Here is a 23,528-nt window from a genome sequence, read left to right on the forward strand (position 1 = left end):
GGGGGGGGGGAATGATCTATTTATAGCTCAATTTATTGCCTCTACGATTGATTTCCTGCAAAAGCGATAAGGACCTTCTTTGGTTTCCTGTATGTTCCTTTCACTTTTAATAAGAAACAAAGTAAAATACTTTCTTTACCTTTCCAGCGAGTGAGATACATATTCTTCTAGCATATTAACTAGATCAGTTTTCCCTCTAGGTAAAGAAAACACAACTTAATTATATTAAATTAAAAGAGGGGTATACAGGAGAAATTAAGAGTTTTACAATGAAAACTTATAGCAGAAAGAGAAAGAAAAAAGAACTAAAGTAGGATTCAAAGAATCACTAGTTAATATTTCTACTAGTTAGCCACCTCCCTTTGTTGCCTGTTAAAAAAAAAAATAAGGTATCTTTATGTCAATAAGGAAAATAAAAACTTACATATTTACTGGAGGCCTATTTTGTTCAACTCATTGTAATAAGATACAAAACAACTAAGATGCCAATTGTAATTTTCTACCTATAAGCAATATTCAATTTGGAGAAGACAGGATATAAAAAGAAGATAAATACTTAAAATCAGCTCTGTACAATTAGAAAATCACATAAAGAATGTCACAAATAATAAATTAATTTACTAGTACACGCATACCTCAGAGATATTGTGGGTTTAGTTTGAGACCACTGCAATAAAGTATACATCGCAATGAAGTGCATATTGCAATAAAGCAAGTCACATAGATTATTTTTGGCCTCCTAGTGAATATAGAAGTTGTATTTATACTATACTGTAGTCTGTTAGGTGTGCAATAGCATTATGTCTAAAAAACTATGTACCTTAACTAAAAAATATTGCTAAAAAATGCTAACAAGCAGCTGAGCCTTCAGTGAGTTGTAATCTTTCACCTGCTGGAGAGTTGTGCCTCGATGTTCACGGCTATTGACTGATTAGGGTGGTGGCTGCTGAAAGTTAAGGTGACTGTGGCAATTTCTTACAATTAGGCAGCAGTGAAGTTTACTACATCAATTGATTCTTCCTTTCATGAAATATTTATCTATAACATGCAATGCTGTTTAGTCACAGTAGAGTTTCATTCAAAATTGGAGTCAATCCTCTCAAACCCTGCCACTGCTTTATCAACCAAGTGTATGCAATTTTCTAAATCCTTTATTGTAATATCAGCAATGTTCACAGCATCTTCACCTGGAGTAAATTACATTTAAGAAAGCACTTGTTTTGCTTCTCTGTAAGAAGCAACATGTCATCTGTTCAAATTTTATGATTTGCATCAATTTAGCCACATATTTAGGCTCTACTTCTAATTCTAGTTCTCCAGCAAATTCTACATCTACAGTTACTTCTTCCACTGAAGTCTTGAAATCCTCAAAGTCATCCATGAGATTTGGAATTCACTGTTTCCAAACTCCTGTTATGCTGATATTTTGACCTCCCTTGAATCATAAATGTTCTTAATGGCATTAAAAAGGTGAATCCTTTCCATGAGGTTTTCAATTTTCTTTGTCCAGATCTATCACAATATATGACAGCTATAGCCGTAGGAAATGTATTTCTTAAATAGTAAGACTTGAAAGTCAAAATGGCTCCTTGATTCATGGGCTGCAGAATGAGTACTGTGTTAGAAGGCATGAAAACAACATTAACCTCCCTGTACATTTCAATCAAATCTTTTGGGTGAATAGGGGCATTGCCAATGAACAGTGCTGTTTTGAAAGGAATTGTTTCCTCTACACAGCATATCTCAACAGTAGGCTTAAAATATTCAGTAATCCAGGTTTTTGTTCCATTTGTAGAGCACAGGAAGAGTAGATTTACCATAATTCGTAAAGGACCTAGGATTTTAGATTGGTGAATGAAACTGCATTTTGAAAGCTCTTTTTTTGTTTTTTTTTTTTTTTTTTTTTTTTTTTTTTTTTTTTAAATAATAGGAAGTTTATTTCTCATAGTTCTGAAGGCTAGGAAGTCCAAGATCAAGGTGCTGACAAAGTGTCTGGTAAGGACCCACTTCCTAATTTATAGATGGCCAAACATCTTTTTGCAATATCCACACATGGTAGAAAGGGTGAGCAACTATCAGAGGCTTTTTTTTTTTTTTTTTTTTTCAACCTTTATTTTGGAGGTTATTTAGGGGGTACATAGGCAAGTTATTGCATATTGCGTGATGCTGAGGTTTGGGGTATGATTGAACCCATCACATAGTTTTGAAGCTAGGTATTGACTTCTCTCTAGCTCTAGCATTTTCTAGACAGCATTTTCTTTCTTCTTAAGACTGTTTCATCTACATTAATTATCTGTTGTTTTGTATAGCCACATTCATCAATGGTCTTAGCTAGATCTTCTGTATAACTTGTTGTAGCTTCTACATCAGCACTTGGTGCTTCACCTTGCATTTTATGTTAGAGAGAGCTTCTTTTTTTAAACTCAATAAACTAATTTCTGCTAGTTTCAAACTTTACTTCTGAAGCTTCCTTAATTCTCTTACCCTTCATAGAATTGAAGAGAGTTGGGGCCTTGTTTTGGATTAGGCTTTGGCCTAACAGAATGTTGTGGCTAGTTTGATCTAACCAAACCACCAAAACTGTCTCCATATCAGCAGTAAGGTTATTTTGCTTTCTTATCATTCATGTGTTCACTGAAGTAGCATTTTTAATTTCCTTCATGAACTTCTTTCCTTTCACAACTTGGCTGTTTGGTCCAAGAGGCCTCACTTTTGTCCTATGTCAGCTTTAGACATGCCTTTCTCACTAAAATTAATCATGTCCATAATTAGATGTAAAGTGAGAGACTTGTGACTATTCCTTTCACTTGAGCACTTGAGGCTATTTTAGGGTTATTATTCAGCCTAATTTCAGTGTTGTTGTGTCTTAGGGAATAGAGAGTCCCCAGGAGAGGGAGAGAGAAAAGAGAACAGTGTTGGAGCAGTGAGAACATACACCATTAAGTTTGCTGTCTTACATGGGCATGATTCATAGTGCCCAAAAACTATTGGTTTCACACAAAAAATATTGTTTTGAAACTGAAAATCCGGGAATGATGGCAACAATAGGTATGAATTGGGATATGGCAGCAATTGCCTAGACCTGGGTGCCAGCTGTTTTTTTTTTTACATGATCTCTCTTCCAATTCATCACAGTCCTTTCCTGGGCCTCTTTACTCATTTATATTATCTACCTGGTCCCCAGATAGTTGATTTTTTGATATCTGAAAGCTGTTTGGAACCATTGGACTAATAGTGTGTGCCCCTGGATTTATAGAGGTCCTGGTCTTAATCCTCTAAACATCTGTTCTCTTCTCTGCTGGATGTGTCTACTTGGGTCAATAAAGGGAGAGACGGTCTCCTTCTAGAGCAAGGATCTTAAAGCCTCGTAAAATAGAGGTAGTATTTCTCCCTGGGTCAAAGGACAGGCATTATCCATTATAAAATGTTTGGGTTCCTCAAGTTCTAGGTTCTACTCCAGAATCAAACCCACAGTTTATGCAGATGTCACCTGGCCCTCTTTGCATTCTTTTGGGAGAATTTGTGTTTAGGGAACAAGTGCAAGGAAATGCCGGTACTCTAGCCACTGCACTTGCTGGGGGTTACAAAGTCCTTTGACTCTGACCCAGTCCTTTGACAGAAACCCAGTGTCTTCTGCCACTATACATTGAAACTGATAGGCCAACTTGTTAGCCTGCAAGAAGAGTAGAATCTCAGATTCTTTGATTTTTTAGAATCATGTTCTGCTGGTAGAGAAAGTGTGACTTAATAGCAAAGTAAATAAAACTTACTTATATTAGTCTTTTCTCATGCTGCTGATAAAGACATACCTGAGACTGGGTAATTTATAAAGAAAAAGAAGTTTAATGCACTCACAGTTCCATGTGACTGGGGAGGCCTCACAATCCTGGTGGAAGGCGAAAGGCACTTCTTATGTGGCAGCAGATGAGAGAAAATGAGAGCCAATGTGAGATTTATTCACTACCACAAAAATAGTTTGTGGGAAACCACCCCCATGATTCAAATACCTCCCACTAGGTCCTTCCTACAACATGTGGGAATTATGGGAACTACAATTCAAGATGAAATTTGGGTGAGGACACAGCCAAACAATATCATTCTGCTGCTGGCTCCTCCCATATCTCACGTCCTCACATTCCAAAACACAATCATGCCTTTGCAACAGTCCTGCAAAGTCTTAACTCATTCCAGCATTAACTCTAAAGTCCACAGTCCAAAGTCTCATATGAGACAACAGGAGTCCCTTGCACTTATGAGTAAAATTTAAAGCAAGCAAGTTTTTGATTTTCTGAGTAAAATCAAAATACAGCCATTCTGAATGGGAGAAATTATCCAAAACAAAGGTTCTACAGGCCCCACACAAGTCCGAAATCCAGAGAGCCAGTCAAATCTTAAAGTTCCAAAATGATTTCCTTTGACTTCATGTCTCACATCCAGGGCACGCTGATGCAAGAGGTGGGTTCTCGTGGTCTTGGGCAGCTCCACCCCTGTGGCTTCGCAGGGATACAATCTCCCTCCTGGTTGCTTTCACAGGCTGGTATTGAGGGTCTGTGGCTCTTCCAGGTGCACGGTGCAAGCTATCGGTAGATCTACTATTCTGGGGTCTGAAGGACAGTGGCCCTCTTCTTACAGCTCCACTAGTCAGTGCCCCAGTGGGGACTCTGTGTGGGGTCTTCGGCCCCACATTTCCCTCCCACACTGCCCTAGCAGAAGTAGGTCTCTGCCCTTACAACAGATGTCTACCTCCACAAGGGCCATGCCCCCGCAACAAACTTCTATCTGGATATCCAAGCATTTCCATACATCTTCTGAAATCTAGGCAGAGATTCCTAAACCTCAACTTCTTGACTTCTGTGCACCTGCAGGCTCAAACACCATGTGGAAGCTGCCAGGACTTGAGGCATGCACCCTCTGAAATAAAAGCTTGAGTTCAACGTTGGCCCCTTATAGCCGTGGCTGGGATGCAGGGCACTAAGTTCTGAGACTGCACAAAGGAGCAGAGCCTTGGGTCCAGCCGATGAAACTATTTTTTCTTCCTAGGCCTCCAGGCCTATGATGAGAGAGGCTGCCATGAAGACCTCTGACATGCCCTGGAGACGTTTTCCTCATTGTCTTGGTGATTAACATTTGGCTCCTCCTGACTTGTGCAAATTTCTGCAGCTAGCTTGGGGTTCTCAGAGAATGTGTTTTTCTTTTTTATCACATTGTCAGGCTGCAAACTTTCTGAACTTTTATGCTCCGCTTCTTCTTTAAACATAAGTTCCAATTCCATATCATATATTTGTGAATGAATAAAACCTAATGCTTTTAATAGTACCCAAGTCACCTCTTGAATGCTTTGCTGCTTAGAAGTTTCTTCTGCCAGATGCCCTAAATTATCTCTCTCAAGTTAAAAGTTACACGATTTCTAGGGTGGGGCAAAATGCTGCCAGTCTCTTTGCTAAAACATAGCAAGAGTCACCTTTACTCCAGTTCCCAGGAAGTTCCCCATCTCCATCTCAGTCCATCTCAACCTGCACTTCATTGTCCATATCACTGTCAGCATTCTTGTCAAACCATTCAACAAGTGTCTAGGAAGTTCCAAACTTTCCCACATCTTCCTCTCTTCTTCTGAGCCCTCCAAACTGTTCCAACCTCTCCGTTACCCAGTTCCAAGGTTGGATCCACAGTTTTGGGTATCTTTACAGCAGCACCCCACTCTACTGGCACCAATTTACTGTATTAGTACATTTTCACATTGCTGAAAAAGACATACTGAAAACTGGGGAGTTTGTAAAGAAAAAGAGGTTTAATGGGCTCACAGTTCCATGTGGCTGGGGAGACCTCACAATCATGGCAGAAGACAAAAGGCACATCTTACATGGCAGCAGAGAAGAGAAAATATGAGAGCCAAGCAAAAAGGGAAACCCCTATAAAACCCTCAGATCTCATGTTATTTATTTACTACCACGAGAATAGTATGTGGGAAACTGCCCATTATTCAGTTATCTCCCGCCCAGTCCCTCCCACAACATGTGGGAATTATGGGAGCTATAGTTCAAGATGAGATTTGGATGGGGAGACAGCCAGACCACATCATTATTAAAGTCAGTGTGTAGGGGGTAGGTGCAGTGGCTCATGCCTGTAATCCCAGTATTTTGGGAGGCCAAGGCAGGTGGATCACTTGAGTCCAGAAGTTCGAGACCAGCCTGGCAACGTGGCACAACTCTGTCTCTACAAAAAATACAAAAATTAGCTAAGTATGGTGGTGCACACTTTAATCTCAGCTACTTAGGAAGCCGAGGCACCAGAATCGCTTGAGCCTGGAAGGTCGAGGTTGCAGTGAGTCAAGACCACGCTCCTGCACTCCAGCCTGGGTGACAGAATGAGACCCTGCCACAAAACAAAACGAAATGAGAAACAAAAACAACAACAGTAAAGTCAATATGTGGGTGTTTACGTTTCAGTAATGGACTGCTAATGATCGATCTTTCTGTTCTTCCTTATTTTAAATGTTAGTTATTAATAGGAAATGCAATAGTTGTTTTCTTGCAAAATTTGTTTTGTTAGTCTTTAATAACAAAGGAGTTATTTAAAATATCAGTAGTTTTATTAAAATGACTTTTTGATGGATTTAATTATGCACAGCAATATATGCACAGTTTTTTCTTTCAGAGTTTTAGAAATGTTATCAGAAGCTCTTTATTTTTTGCCTCAGTTTATCTTATACATCTAGGAGACTTCACCCATTGGTTGTTAATTTAATTGGCTCATGTGGAGAGACTTACAAGGAACTTGGTTTTATTATTGACCTTTTTTTTTTTGTAATTCTGAGCTCTTATTGCTTAAAGGAAAGATCATTTTAAAACCTTACTTAAACCTCTCTTTGGCAGCACTTTCTGGAGTATGTAATTTTAAATTTTATTTAATCTGACTTCAGCATATCAAAAGTATCTTGCATAACCTGTGAGCTGCTGTATCTCATAAATTTATCCTGTATTAGTGAACTTTCAGAGAATATATACTGAAGAACAGTTAAAGAAAAGAAAAGTATTAATTGTTTTAAAACCGGAATCTTTCTATTTTTTACAGTCAGTGACTTCTAAGTGGAAAAGTTTTAAATGGAATTTTTACACATTATTATGGATTATACTTGCAGCTCCTCTTCCTGTTCCTTTCCACTAATGAACTTTATTTTCAAAGCCGGAAAATAAATAGAATTATGTAAAAATAATTTTACAGCAAATTTATTGTTTATTATGTTCAAAGGTTAGCATGTGAGACCAGAAGCTAGAAAGCATCAAATCTATCATGTGAACAAAATAATTGAGAAGATTAGAAATAATACTGCAGACACTATTTCCTGTGTTCCTGCAATCTTATAAAAATATGATTCTCGATTTAGGCTTCAGAATATGAATATGTGAAAGATACTTGTCCACTGTACAGAGAAGTAATGATGGCTGCAGCTGCCTGTCTGAAGCGGCTGCTGTGAAGATGCTGCAATAGGGGAGGCATGGCCAGGACTGTGTGCTCCATGGAGTGGGCGGGATCTGAGAACAGGCAGGAGCCCCACCCTCTTCCACGTTAATGGGGTTGGAGCCCCATGCTTCCAGGAGCAGCTGCAGCTGTGAGCCTGGGCATCTCTACACTCTTAGGGGCCCGGGAAGTCCCCCTACCCCAGCAGGCTTGGAAGTGCCTGCTCCTGCTGTCTGGCCTCACCCTGCTCCCAGTGCCTGCTCCGGGATGGAGCAAAGCTGTGGCCAAGCATGGGCACTGTTGTGACCTGGCTGGGTGTGCACACACTCAGGGTGGCGCTGACATGCCAGCCCCCTGCCAACTCACCCCTTTCCAAACTTTGGGACCAAGGAGCACTGGAGGGAGGCCGAGGGGGTAGGATTGAGGGCTGCTCCACGTGGGCCTGCAGGCGACCCTCCACAGAAACACCCGGGGCACCTGTAGATGACATGATTGGTGGCAGCAGGAGGCAGACAGGCTAATGGGTGGAAAAGCGCAGGTCCCCACTGAAGCCCCACCTTCGAGACAGGGACAGCCTACAGCCTCAGGGCTGGGCTGTCAGTTCCTGGTGGAGTTCACAGTGGGAGTGAAAACTTGCGGTGCTTTTTCTGGGCCTGCCTGTGGACCAGTCAGCACACACATCCTCCCTTCTGAGCCCATAAAAACCTCCAGATCCAGCCAGACTCACACAGACATCAGACTACCAGCTGTAGGAAGAAGCTACCCAATTTGAGTCTCTTTGACTCCTTGGGATGATCTGCCTGCAGAAAGGGAGCTGCCCACTCTGGGTCTCCTGAGTGCTGTTCTGCTGCTCAGTAAAACTCCTTTCTGCCTTCCCACCCTCCAGTTGTTTGTATACCTCATTCTTCCTGGACACGGGACAAGAACTCAGGGACTGCCAAATGGCAGGACTGAAAAAACAGTAACACAAACAGGGCTGAAATGTACCCAACCTCTACTCCCTCCACTCCCCACATTGTGAGGAGTGAGAAGGAGAGAAGAGCTGTGGCCCTTTGGGGAGCCCACACCTACAGGCTCCCTGAGCTAGGGCTGTGACACTCCATTTGGGGCTCTGTAGTTTCTGGAGTCTCCAAGCTTTTGGGTACCACTGTGTTGCCCTCCTCCAGACACAGGTACGCACAGCGGAAGCCACTTGCTGTACATCAGATCCTGCCACCGGCTTGCCCAGAGCCAGTGCCTGTGCTGGTGCCCGGAGCTGCCCGCCCTGCTACAGCAGCCAATGTGCGTGGCTGTGCGCAGTGGCCGACTCCACACTCACTTGCTCATGCACCACTTGTTGCTCCACGTCTGACTCGCCCTTGGCAGGTGTGGGATCTGTGCTGGTAGTGCAAGGTGAGTGTGGCCTGCCAGGTCAAGTTGGTGGAATGAGCCCAGCAGGCCTGAGGAAAACTCGGGTAATGGTGCCACCAATCACAGAGGTTTCTGGCTGGAAAAGCGATACACAAACAATTAGTGACAGTAGTGCTTATCTACACTATAGACGAAGTGTTATGAGCTTTTTGACAAATAAAAATTATCCAGCATAAATACCCAGCATCTATGTCTTTATCAGTGTCAGGAATTTTCATGTATGAGGAAGAGTGGTTCAATCTAATTATGAATATCCTTGGTTACTATGGTTACCATCCTATCAAAGATGACTTGCTGTATGGTGACTGTGTGACCAGAGTGTTTTGATATGCTGTTTCTGTAGGTTGCTGGAAAACAATTGCTTTTCCCTTGTTGATAGAACGCCAAGAGTAATAATGGCCTGATAAGAGTCTATCTTCATATTCTTAAAAAATGGAGTCGTGAAAAAAGAAAGTTGGATTTAAGGAATAACTGTATGCAAAATGTCAACAGACTTAGGAATCACAGTGCTAATATTTTGTGTCCATAATGTAATCAAAACATGTCAAATATGTTACAAATATCCTATTATCTTCTGAACAAAGCTTGCCCTCGATTTAAAGATACTGACATTGAACATATCTTAGTTGATCAAGGTGAATTTTCTGACAAAATTTACATAAAATTAGAAATAGAGTTGGGCTACTGTATATAGAACATATTTTCTTTTTGTTTAAAATGAGGATGATAGTATATATTCCTGAGCTACAAGATCCTGAGCTATGGATCTTAAACACCTGCCACCACTAATACCATAGCAACAGAACAAACCAACAATAAACAAACACGTTGATTTCCTTGTTTGTATTAAGGTAGTTACTTTGTTCATTCCCACATACCTGTTTTTTAGTCTTAGATTTTTAGTGTAATATTTTTTAAAAATTAAATATATAATTGAAGTTTAATGTACATGGGGAAAAGTACACAAATCATACATGTAGAGTGAGAAATTTTTATGAAGTAAACATACCCATGTATCTGCTACCCAGATAAAGTAGTAATACCTTACTACCTCCATCTTGGAGGACACCCTCTCTCAGCCCGTCAGAAAGTCTCACATAGTCACCACCTAGTAGTTCTGATACATGGCATCATAAAATTATACATAGTTGAAATCATACTAATTATAGTGTTTTGGAAAAAAACTGGCTTCTTCCTCTTTTTATGTCTATGGAATTCAACTCTGTACTTGCATGCAGCAGTACTTTGTTCATTCTCCTTGCTTCATTGTATAGCTGTACCACAATTAACCTATTCATTTGATTTATTTATAAATTACCCAGCCTCAGGTATTTCTTTATAGCACTGCTGAAACAACCTAACACAGAAACTGGATATATAACATCAAGTATAATTTATAAATAAAAGAGGTTTATTGGGCTCACCGTTATGCAGGCTGTACAGGCATGATGCTAGCATCTGCTTGGCTTCCAGACAGGCCTCAGAGAGCTTTTGCTCATGGCAGAAGGTGAAGCAGAGCCTGCATGTCACATGTGGCGAGCGCAGGAGGAAGAGAGAGCAAGGGAGGTGTCATGCACTTTTAAACAGCCAGATCTTGTAAGAACTCACTGTCGTGAGGACAGCACCAAGGAAATGGTGCTGTACCATTCATGAGAAATATGCCCCCATGATCCAATCACCTCCCACTGGGCTCTACCTCCAAAATTGAGGATTACAGTTCAACATGAGGTTTGGGGGGAACAAATATCCAAACTATATCATCTAGTGTTTATATATGGGTACATGTTTCTAAAATTTTAGTTTTGTTCCATCTGTTTGTCTATGCTTGTACCAATGCCACATTGTCTTAATTAATGTAAAGAGTATATACTTGTTAATGTTCTTAGTGAAGATTACCTTTTTTGTTCTTGACTCTTGCATTTCCCATATAGTTCAGAACCAGTTTATTAGTATCTACTACAAAAAATACCTCCTGGGATTGTTTATTTGAGTTATATTAAATTTTTAGGCCAGTTTGGGAAGAACTGACTCTTTGTAATATGAATCTACCATTAAAGTGTTATATACCTTTGTTTATGTTTTTTATATGGCTGTGTATGTGTGTATGTTGATATTTTTGCTTTACTCATCTATTGTTAGCTTTATTTCTATTTATTTGGAACTTTTAGATAGCATTATAAAAATCAAATGTTTAAAGTTTCATTTTCTAGTTATATGTAGCCAATATAAGAAAGACAGCTGATATTTTATATCAATTTTGCATTCAGCAACCATGTTCAATTTTCTTATTTCCTATAGTTTAATCTGTAAAATTTTTGTATTTTCTACACATGAAGCTGTGTCATAAGCAGACACTGCTTTATGTTTTCATTGATTCTTCTACAATTGTATATATTTAAAATTTTAGTACATCTTCTATTCTTTTAGTACACCACAGCATATTAGACATATAAAAGTTAAAACCATGTACAAATTCAGAAAATGTATTTTTTAAATCACTTATAATCCCTTCCACCGCAATCCAGTTATTAAATTTGTGGTATCTCCAGACATTATAGTTTAACATTGAATCATAAAGGACAAAATTTTAAAAATACTGTTTCCATTTAGTAATATCCCAATAACACTTTTCATGACAATAAATATTTTCTGCACAAAATTGTTACTAGTGAATGTATTTATTTTCAAATATTTTGCTCTTATAAACAACACTGCATTTCAAAGATTTGTGGATGGGCCTTTGGCTGCTGTATATTTTTTGGACATAATTTCCTTAGGTGAAATCCCTAGAAGTTGATGTTCTTAGTTATAATGTATAGGCTTTTGAAGTTTGTTTCCAAATTGCCTTCTAGAAGTGCTGTGTAAATTCTCATTCACATCAGTAGTATAGAAAATTCCTGTTTGCAAACACCCTAGCTTCTGTTGATATTCACCCTGTATTGTATGAAATGTTTTTTGTTTTTCCTATCAGTTGAAACTAAAACCCTTAACCTTTTATGAACTAGTGGTTTCATGAACATGTTTTACCTTTTTTTTAAAAAAAAATCATCCTCCTCACACTTTCTATTTTCCATTCCTCTTACCTTTTTCTTAAAATTGCAGGATTTTCAAATTAGAATATCTAATACACTTCTCCACATTTACACAGGAGAAAACCAGCCTGGAAGATTAAGTGATCTGTCAACTACTGACCAGCTGACACCTTTCCAGATTTATTTCCCTGCATCTGATTAATCCCATTTTCTTTGAAAGGATACTGTTTTTCCAGACTTTAAGGAAGATTACTATTTTTTTTTTGGTAGACAGGCTAGAACTCATTATCTAATAACAGGATTATAACATAGTCTTATTTATCATGTTCTTATGTCTCGTGACATTATATGAACAGAACTATCACTTTAACAAAAAGTCATCAATAGATTTCTGTATAATAGATAAGTAGTAGTAATCCATCAATGAATAGCAGTTCTTATTCTTATTTGAAATAAAAAGATCCTGAAATTATATTATTACTCATAGAATTTTATGTATATTCTATTCTTTGTAGATTGACAGTTACTTATACTTTTTCACTGTGTTTTAAAAGCAATTCAGCCTGCAACTTAAGTGGTTTATAATTGTAAGGGTCAAATAGAACATATTGAAAGATTTTTGGATTAGTGAAAACTGGGAGTTTAGTTGGCCCTTTTATTTCTCTCTCTCTCTCTCTCTCCCTCCCTCCCCCCCGCCCCAGGTCTCTGCCAGCGCCCTGAAATTTCTACATTTGTAAAACAATTTGCCATTAATATTTTCTCTCATTAATATTTTCTCTCATATTAGAGATAATTGCTTCATCTCTAAAGGAAGAGGTAGTAGAAACCACCACTGTCTTTTTGCAGAAGTTTAAATAAAGGTGTGAAAATTCATGCTCTCTGGGTTCCCTTCCTCCTATACACCTCAAAAAGGAATGGTAGCCACTCAGTCTTAAGGAAGTTTAGAGCCTTAGTGCAACAGTTTAGAATAATCTAATTTTTGTTTGTTTTTAAAGACTTTGTTGTTATACTCTATTTCTATTCTTCATTCTTGAAATCCGCTTCCCCGCCTCTGTTCCCCACCCCACCTCCTACACGATAATGGGTGTTTTGCTGAAGTGATCAAAGGAGGGATGTCTGTTGTGCAAACATTCATATATGAAGAGTTAACAAAATAATGCCCTGGCTTCCTAATCCCTATTACTACCACTAATTAAGATTCCAGTGAATGCCTCTTTGGATTTGAGGTTTATCACGAGTCATCTGACAAAGTTTCATTTACACAAGTACTGTGGAAATGTAACTTGTCCTTTTGTAAATTGTTATTATGAAGGGGTACATTAGACCAAAATTTTCTTAAGATCATACATCTTGTATAACTGGCTCTGGGAAATCACTAGATCATCAAAAGAGTTATGAATTGAATTCACTGTACATACTAGATTAGAGTAATTTTATAGTAATAGATGTGGAAGGTGTCTATTTGGCCTTTTAAAAGAACTTTTATATGTTATACACAAAATAAATATTTACAGTTTGACCACTTTATGTTGTATACTTTATATACGAAACAAAATGCTTTAACTTCTTCATACAAAAAATAAAATTTATACTGTTCTGAAGTCACAGGTTCTATGATCATATTTTTTTACTCTGAGTATCATGTTCAATGTCCCTTTTTTGTTCTGAGTATTTGAAACTTTAATTTGGAAAAGAAAAATGTACTTCTTAGACATTAGTTTTATGGTAATTATAATGAAGCTGGACATAATTGCATATTTATACTTCATTGTAAATCAACAGCTCCCTAATATTCTTAAAAGTGTTTTTTGTTTTTCTAAAACAGCAGCATTTTGTTAACCTTAATCAGAGCCTGACGTGTGTTTCTTCTAAATGGCGTCTGATGTGGTGTCTCTCCTCAGTTCTCTGTGGTTTCCTGTTTTTTTCATACATAGAGAAAAACTTTTTGAGGTATGAAGCCTCATATTTTTCTTTTAATGGTACCTCAAACCTAAACTCTCTTATAAATTATACAGCATAGTGTTGTCAGTCTGTCTCACCATTAATTTATGCCACTTCCCACAGACTGTTTCCCTAGAATCCCTCCAGCCCTTGCTGTGTATCCATCACCCAGCTTGCGTGTCCTTATATACCCCACTCTAGATTCTTTAGCATTACAGGTTTTACTTCTAACCCTAAAGTGTGTTCTTCAAAGACAAAGATGTTATCTTTACTTCTATAATTGTATTTCCCCAACAGTGCCTTGTTTTAGCAATGAGTAGATATAGTAGGTTCTCTAAGTGTTGTCTCTAGAGCAGTAGCAGCAGCTGCAGGGAACGTTTTATAGCTCTCAATGTTCAGGCCCCACCCTAGCGCTACTGAAACATAGTATCTTAGGTTGATGATCAGGCTATGTTAACAAGCCTCAGATAATTTGGATGCATGCTGAAGTTTGACAACCACTGCTATAGAAAATTATTGAATATCAAGTTGTACCTTTATGGTGATATCTCATTGAGAGGATTGATACAGAATGGGGCCAGGCACAATTTAGTTTATTCTGCCTGATTCTTGTATTTCAGAGATACTGGTAAAGAAAACCTAAGATTTAAATATTTGCTATCTTATAAGAGGATGCTATCTTACAAGAGGGTTGACTTTTATGCTATTCTGTTGTAAAAATTGTAGTTTAAATTTTAAAAACTGAATGATTTCTTTCTTCTGCCGAATTAGAAATAGGCATTATTCTGAAGCAGGAAGGTTAAGTAAGAAATGCATCCTGGGTGTCACTAATTTTCATGGTGGGAAAGAGGGTCGGTGAGTTGGAAACTGGTCAGATGGTGATAGGTTGAGAGACGTTTCCCTAGTTACCATTCTGTGCTCTTCTAAGTTTTTTGAATCATGTAACTGCGTTACATGTTAAAATTTTGTTGAATGATATGTAGTCAAAATAAAGTAATAAATAAATGTTGAATAAACTCCCATGATAAAACCATTGTGGTTGGTTTAAAAAATTAAGTTTTTCTTTTGTATTAATATGAAAAGTTAGATAACATATGCTTTTCATCTCTGCAGAAAACATCAAGGTTGTGGCAGAAATATCTTGATGGCTTTCCATCTTAGTCTTCTTGAATTGGCTAATACATATTACTCATTTGTGTAATGAATAAAGGATTTATATTATGTGGATCCATCATCTTATGACTGTTTTTAGAAAATGAGAATTAAATCTTGATTCATTATTAAATAACCTTGTATACACATACGAAGAGGTCATGACACATAAGACTTTGACCTAATACCTTTTTTTCAGATATGTTTCAATAGCTATCTTGATACCCTAGGACTGTTTGAGAGAAAATTAATTTAAATTTTTGTCTTATTCTTAGCAAATGCAAAATAATTGAGTTAAACAGAACCCACTACATTTGTTCTGAAATATGAACAGTATTCTCAAATATTTGTCTGGTAGTACAAATACAATTATATTAATTTTATTATTGAATTTTGCTGCTTCAAAGGGAGGTATTTCTTAAATGGCACTTGATTCAATTATTTCCCTTTTTTTCCACCTTGCACAGAACTATCGTACCATGGAAAGTATTCAGACAGTGCCTTCATGAGGTCCACCAAATTAGCTCTGGCCTGGAAGCAATGGCTCTAAAATCAACAATTGATTTAACTTGCAATGATTACATTTCAGTTTTTGAATTTGATATTTTTACCAGGCTGTTTCAGGTAAGTTTATACTTGCTTAGTCTATCCATTCCCTTCCTCTCTCCTTTTCTTTTCTCTCTGTTTCTCTCTGTCTCTTGCACACATATAAACAAACATATGGAAAATAGTGTCATTACTATTAATCTGTAGTTTTATTGGTATGTTTGGTCATTGCTAAAAGTTTAGAGTGAGCCATTTGGCTTAAGTTTGGAGTATCAGATGCTGTGAGCCTAGTGGCTGCTTGTCAGCTTTGAGAGGATCCATCCAAAAGAGCTTTGTTTTAAACTCTCTACTTAGTTTCTCACTTTATTTTGTTGATCTTTTAGCACAATGATGGATAGAATGCAACAACTGCAGGTGGGCATTTTCCAGCTAGATCTAAAATCTTTCCCTTTGCCTTCTGTGTTTATTAGGTCAAAAGGGAAATAGTAAACTTAGAAATATCAGACTGTTCTGTATAGAACAGAACTGGTGTCCTGTACTTATTTTATAAATTGCTTTGCACATTCAACCATGTGTAACGAACATTTTTCAGTGTCAATAAATATTCCTAAGTTCCTACGTCATATTCATTCAAAATAGTATGTCAGTATTAACAAAGCTCCCTTTTGAAAATTTAGATTTTACCTGCATTTTCTCTAATGTAAACAACTTTAAGATGAACATTTTTGTTATGCTTATTGTTTTTCCTTTTAAATTATCCTCCATGATTGTTTTCACATAGCAAATTAGAAGAAGGTAGCATTATGTGGATACTATCATTGTCTTCTTTTGCATGCCTTAATGGAATTACCTTAAACATGAAGACTTGAAATTTGTGTTTTGAGGCCGGGCGCGGTGGCTCAAGCCTGTAATCCCAGCACTTTGGGAGGCTGAGACGGGCGGATCACGAGGTCAGGAGATCGATACCATCCTGGCTAACATGGTGAAACCCCGTCTGTACTAAAAAATACAAAAAACCAGCCGGGCGAGGTGGCGGGCGCCTGTAGTCCCAGCTAATGTAGTCCCAGCTGCTCGGGAGGCTGAGGCAGGAGAATGGCGTAAACCCGGGAGGTGGAGCTTTGAGTTTGACTCTGCCACTAAAATGTGTATCATCTATGGGATTCAGTTCAAGTAGTCACAAAATAAAATTTTCTGCTTAACATTTTATGATTTAGTAACATAAATTATATAGTAAATGAGATAAGTTGATCAGACTGGGCTTACTTATATTCTGATACTTTTTTTATCATTTTAATCTGAAGTAACATTTATTCTCTTTGAAACATGCTTTCAACAAATATTAGAGTATAATGTTGGTTTCATGTTTTTCATGTTACATGAACTTTACTTCTCTGACCTATAATTCTGCTTGGCACTAGCTAGCAAGGATTGGGTGACTGGTTTATGTAATAAAAACCACATTGCACAGGATTAGCTTTTAATTTATGAAGGAACTCATTAATAGAAGAGAGATTAACTCCTGTCTACAATACATATAGGATGTGAAACCATGTCTCTACTAAAAATGCAAAAAATTAGCTGGACGTGGTGGTGGTGGGCGCCTGTAGTCCCAGCTACTGGGGAGGCTGAAACAGGAGAATGGCATGAACCCAGGAGGTGGAGCTTGCAGTGAGCTGAGATCAAGCCACTGCATTCCAGCCTGGGCGACAGAGTGGGACTCTGTCTCAAAAAAAAAAAACAAGATATATTTCACTGTATTACAATTTCAAAATCATAATTCTACCTTGTATATAGGGTAAGCAATTAGATAAATGACTGATGAAAGTGTGCTTTTGCTTATTTTAAATTTTAAATTCATGATTATTCCCTTGGTGTATATATTATAGTTTGACAGTTTATGTTTTCAAAGATTTTAAGATCTATTTAAAAAAAAAAGTTATCTGATATTGGTCATTTTATAATGGAACCTCTCCTTTCTTTAAAGGTTTCTGATAATTTTACAGAATATCTTATTTATTTAACATGATACAAAGACATTCTAAATAGTAGGAGCTTTGCTTCTTCACCTTGTCAAGGAAGAGAGTAAAAGTAATCTTCCTACATTAAACCTAACTGCTCATTCTAGGAAGTGAGTATATTTTTGTGGTGAGCCTGGATGACTTTTTACTGTGGGTATTAAATGCTAGAATTCCCTGGCGTTATATATTGAAAGTATGAGGGCAACTTAATGTTGGTTAAACACTTACCTAAACTGCTATTTAATATGTGGACATATTTCCTTATAAGGTGTTTTACTTTAAAATAGCACAAGTCAGCCTTAATACTCTAAGGAATATATATCTTATTTACTTTCACTGGGATGGGAAAAGAAAGGGCTATTTTTAAGTCAAGCTACTGTGAAAAGTTTTAGATCGTAAAATGAAAATCTTACCTGGGCCAGGGAATTCCTAATCATTTTAAAAATGTGATTACAGAAGGAGCTGAAAACTCTTGTTTAGCCCCTGTGTATTTCTGAGATTCATCATTCTGTTTATTTCTCTACTCCAGTCAAATGCTTTGAATATAATCATATGTGTACCCTAAAATATGATAAAATTGGTTCTGTGTATAGAGAAGTAGATGGTTTAACTTTTGCTGATCTTTTATACAACTTTAAAATTAAGTGATTTTCTTAAATGTATTTATTAAATCCTTACATTTATATATTACGTATGAACATATGTTTTGCTAATACTGTGTGACTGCAGAAACATACATTCAGTTATAGCCATGATATTAGTAGTTAATTGGCAGTGACTTCTTCTGACTGCAAATTATTGGGAGTGGGGTATTTAGCAGAATGGGAACTGAAGGTGAACAAGGTACACTTTTAGAATTTGGGGTCTGAAGTAGAGAAAGTAGCAGAAGGTTTTGAAGAAGGAGCCAGCGGGGGGCAGGAGATGACGTTGAGAATTGCGGAGGGAATGAAGGAAGTAAAAATGTTTGCTTCCTCTTGGCTTTCATTCTTATATGCAGGCAGAACCTGAAAAAATACTTGGGAGTCACTGGAGGGATCTTATTGTGGTCACCCTCCTCATTTCCTCTACTTCCTTCTTTCCTTTTCTTTATCCTTCTCTTTTCTCTCAGAGTCACTTAGAGATGCTGGAATCGGCACATGCTACTGCCCTGGAAAGGAATTATAGGGATTTTGCTTCTCTCTTCCTTCTCCCTTGGGCTGTTGTTCTCCCTTCCTCTATATCCCCACTATTAGAAAAAATGGGATCACTGAGACATGGGGCACTAAATTTGGGGGTAACAGGATAAGGATGGAGTATTTTAGTAGAATATCCTAGTGACCGTGGAATATGTAGCATCAATGGAATAGTGAGGAAAATCAAAGAAAAGAAAAGTCCTCAGTTGTAGCAAAGAATTAAAGAGAGTGTCTAGGCAGACCAACGGAGGACCCTCTTCCAACTTAAGCTGTAAGTCAGTAACTGGCTCTTCTTGAGAATAGTAGCATTTGGGAGAATGGAGGGACTTGTCTCCTTTATTCACTTCACTAATTTCTATCGTCATTTAAAAATATCTAGATAATTTTATGTTCTTATATACGAAAAAATTTCTTTAATCCGAAAAGCAAAATAAAAAATATATATATACTCTCCAAAGCACTTTGTTTTGCCTTTTTTAAGCCAGTGGTCATCGAAATACTTTAAAATAAAAGCACATAAGTACTACATGTTTCTGTTTTGAGTGGGCTGCATACAAGAAAAACAATACACAGACTCATTCTATTACATAAATATTTTTGCAATTAGAAGCTGGCCCTCTGGATTATGTACTAAGAAATGGTTGCTAAATACTGTAGCAGTTGGCTCAAAACACCAATTTAATTTTTTTACTTGTATTTTGATCTATGCATTGGTGCCCTATAAAGTTCAGCATTTTTTTCCAATCACTCTTCCACTGATTTGTGTGGACTTTATTGGAAGTGACCCAAATATTTGTTTGATATTTCTTTCATCCTTGTCCTTTATAAAAGATGGGTAAAACAAAACAAAAACTAAGGTCTAGAATAACAGTTATTGCTCAGTTTTTAAAAATACATACTGACATTTTCTAAGTAATGTTTAATGCAATTTTTTATTCATGCATTAGGAAGAAAATTAAAAACATGCATTTTTTTTCAGCCTCTCATGTTATTATTCTCTAGAGCGCCTTTCTTGCCCAATTAGGTATTTTCGTTTGATGGGGAAATACCCCGAAGATTTTCTTGTTCAGTTGAAAAGGCTAAAAAACTTTATTATTACTAAATCATTCTTTGTTATCCTCATCTCAAGGGTTATAATCCTTGAAGAATTCTGACTAGTAAATGTATAACTTGCTTAACAATAATGAGGAACAAGTCTCAAAACAAACAAAAGCAGGAACTTTCTGCCAGTAATCATGTCTAGAATAACTGTTTTAACAGCTTTAACATGGCAACGTAAACATACTTTTTTTTTTCCTTTTATGTAGAAGATTTAATAATCTGGCACATCAGATAGAGTGTGCTGCCAGTTCCTTGGAATAAATGTAGCTTCAGCCTTAAAAAAATTACAGAGATGATTCATCCACACCCTTGAGTAAAGTTGTCTATCACTGACTGCCTTTTTTCTCTTGCCCTGGTAGCTGGACAGACAACCAGTCAGATTAAAGAGAGAATGATGCAGTGGTACAAACCACATACTTATGCGAAAGGTTTTGTTTTTATGTAACTCACTTTTAAGCCCTAAACCTTTCCTAAGTTTATAGGTAGGTAAAGTTAAGCCAGATGTGTCTACAGTAGTGTTAACACTAGCCTTTTACACAAGTCACTAGAGGATCTGTTCAATGACATTGATCCCTGGCTGATTACTGTTATCTGACGCTGCAGTGGTCCTGGCATCCCATGGGCGAGCAAGACAGGCATGTTCCTTGTCCTTATGTAGCTTATGGGTAATGTGTAACCTTTGCCAAGTCATGTAAGTTCTATGATTGGGTTTCTTACTCTGTAAAATGAAGCAGTTGTTAACGAAACAGACATACAGGGAGGTGAGGAATATGGCAAGAGGTAACAGTTTTAAATATGCTGGTCAGAGAAGGCTTCATAGAGGAAGTGACAAATGGAGACAGGAATGAGATGGATATTTGGGGGAAGAAAATTCAAGTAAAGGCATCGGCAAATACAAAGACTCTAAGAGGAAAGAGGGCTTTTGTGTTCAAGACAATAGCAGGCTGGAGAAGATGCAGAAAGTGGGAGAGTTATAGCAGATGGAGACAAAAAAGGGAACTGCTGGGGATCAAACCCTGTAAAGTCCTTCTAAGCGATATATGAGGACTTTGGCTTTTATTCAAAGTTAGAAGGCTTTGAACAAAAGAATTATTTCATTTATGTTTTAAAATGGTCACAAGTTCTGTAGTGAGAATAGACTGTGTAGAGAAGAGATTTTGTGGTTTTCTTTTTTGTTCTCTGTATTCTCTTCCTGAAAAATCTGTTTTCTGCCTAATCATATTTCTCTAAAGAACAATAGACTTGAATGTCTGCTGGTAGGTAACAAAAGTTGACCTAAACCACATAAGGTCAGATTAACTTAAAATATCCAAGATAATGTTAAGTGTATTAAATGATGGTTCAATATGTAATCAATGTTTGATATTCTCTAGATAATCTCTTTTAATTTATTTATTTTTTAGCCTTGGGGCTCTATTTTGCGGAATTGGAATTTCTTAGCTGTGACACATCCAGGTTACATGGCATTTCTCACGTATGATGAAGTTAAAGCGCGACTACAGAAATACAGCACCAAACCCGGAAGGTAAGACTTTTTAGCAGTAATATTATGTGATATATCCAAAGATGAAAATTCTCTATGGTTTGTTCCTAAATTAGTCAGCAACACTCACTGATGGCATGCTTGGGAGGGGGCTAGAACAGCTAAAAGACCAAAATGGTGCTTCTTAATCTAATCCTTTAAATTGATACATTGTGCTTACTCTGAAACTTGGTATTCATAAAGTGAAAGGGGATATGGTCTCCTTTCTGTTTTCATGATATCTGTGTTTATGTGCAAAATTGTATGTACATATTTGAATACTTGAATACTGTACTAAAGAACAAATAAATAGAACAGTCTTATGTTCGTTACTTTGGGGTATTTTTAAGACATTCATTTAAGTTCTCTGATAAATACAAGTACATATACATGCACCTGAACACATTAATATAAATGTAAGTTTATGAACAAATAAATGTATGTACATAGCATATATAGACCTATTGTTATCATCAAAACCAATTTCGTGTCCTTGAAAACTTTTTTCATAATGCCTTATGTTTTATTGTAGCCTCAGAATTTATATTTTATTTTCCAAATGATGAAACTAAATGAGCCTCGGAGAGGTCGGTCAGCCCCTGTGGCTTTGGCCAAGAAATTACACCTTATTAATGGCAAATCTGGGTCCAGAAAATCTGTCTCTTCCGTGGTTCAGTGCATTTCCCCATGTATTTCATCTAAAAATTCATTGGGCACATAGTAGGCATTTGTGCTATGGCAGACAGTATGCTGAGTACAGCAATAGGGATATTAGAGACCTGCTTGTCAGAGTCCTCACATTTCAGATGCTATTCCAGTATTCATTAGTGCACTGATATTCATATAGAGAACATTTCATTTTAGGGATGAATTTGGTGGTGGTTTTTAAGTGTACCTTTTTTTTTCTAGTATCATTTTTATTTGATTTGTGGTGTATCTAATGTTTGTACTTCAAAACATTTTTGTTTTGTTTTGCTTTGTTTTTGAGATGGAGTCTTGCTCTGTCGCCAGGCTGGAGTGCAGTGGCGCGATCTCCGTTCACTGCAACCTTCGACTCCCTGGTTCGAGCAATTCTTCTGCCTCAGCCTCCCAAGTAGCTGGGATTACAGGCATGTGCCATCATGCCCAGCTAATTCGTATTTTTAGTAGAGATGAGGTTTCACCATGTTGTCCAGGATGGTCTTGATCTCCTGACCTCGTGATCTGCCCGCCTCGGTCTCCCAAAGTGCTGGGATTACAGGTGTGAGCCACCACGCCCGGCCAAAACAGTTTTTTTTTTAGTACAAGCCAATAGTGCTGATTTTTTGTTCTCTGTCATAATGAAACTTTCCATGTTTTGTCTTTTAAAATTTATATAGTATATTTGAAAAAGAAGCTAGTGAGTCCAAAAACAGTTTGGCTTCCACTGAAATCTTCTATTTAGACTAAGGAGAGTTAGTTCTCATTGTGACCACGAGAGCAGATCAGTTATTTTGCATGTTGACAGTGTTTTAGATGAATGATTTTGTTTCATTCAACAATCTCTCATGACCAGATTTTCCGTAATTTTACTCTCTTGAATGACGTCATACGAAGTATCTTTCTTGCTCTTGGAGTATGAGTTGAAAAATATGTTGTGGTTGGAATTATGCAATCATACAAACTTAACATATGAGTTATTTGATAAATTATCTTGTCCAATCATAGAAATAATGAGGAAACTGAGGCCTTTATTTTTGGTTTTGTTTACTTGTTCAATATAATGGAGAACATGAATTACAATGTTGAGAACAACAGCCAGGTCTCATTACTATTTGGAAAAGTTCTCTTAATAAAAAACTACTGCCCTCTGCTAAGAATATTTATCATAAGACCCACCAGTAAACTTATCTTCAAATGCATACAATATGTACCTTTTTTACAGCTTTTTTTGTGTATCAATCATACATTAAAAAACTAGAATAGTGTCCTCTGAAAAAAAATCTTTGTTTCCTTCCTAACTTGCCATGTAATGATGTTTTCTATTAAATTTTAGGTAGCTAATGATGAAATAAATAATATATAACAAATTATAATGTGTAAAGTATGATGTGGGTACTAAAGATGTGTTTAGGAAAACACCCTTAATTAATAAAAAAAAATTGTAACAAATATTTGCTTTGGAGAATATCTGTGTTTAACTTTTTTTTTTTTTTTT

At 37.1% G+C, this 23,528-nt stretch overlaps 1 protein-coding gene and 1 long non-coding RNA gene across 11 annotated transcripts in view; one reads left to right on the forward strand and one right to left on the reverse strand.

The window, feature by feature from the left end:
• CBLB (Cbl proto-oncogene B) overlaps positions 1-23,528 on the forward strand; it is a 234,618-nt gene that overhangs the window by 112,242 nt on the left and 98,848 nt on the right. For all 9 annotated transcript variants that reach the window (XM_017895632.1, XM_017895643.1, XM_017895680.1 and 6 more), the window contains 2 exons: positions 15,461-15,617; positions 21,234-21,355. In XM_017895632.1, coding sequence (XP_017751121.1) covers positions 15,461-15,617; positions 21,234-21,355 — 279 coding nt within the window. The remainder of the gene's footprint in view (positions 1-15,460; positions 15,618-21,233; positions 21,356-23,528) is intronic.
• On the reverse strand, positions 6,333-10,399 carry LOC108544538 (uncharacterized). Of its 2 annotated transcripts, XR_001889875.1 has the most exons (4): positions 10,293-10,399; positions 8,777-8,944; positions 7,825-7,935; positions 6,333-6,372 (listed from the first exon to the last, which is right to left on the reverse strand). It is a non-coding gene; the product is annotated as an uncharacterized LOC108544538 (long non-coding RNA). The 2 variants fall into 2 exon arrangements; XR_001889874.1 differs by lacking the exon at positions 6,333-6,372 and having other exon boundaries at positions 7,392-7,935.

Source organism: Rhinopithecus bieti, unplaced genomic scaffold, assembly GCF_001698545.2.
Source record: "Rhinopithecus bieti isolate Rb0 unplaced genomic scaffold, ASM169854v2 scaffold_1422, whole genome shotgun sequence".
Lineage (NCBI taxonomy): Eukaryota > Metazoa > Chordata > Mammalia > Primates > Cercopithecidae > Rhinopithecus > Rhinopithecus bieti.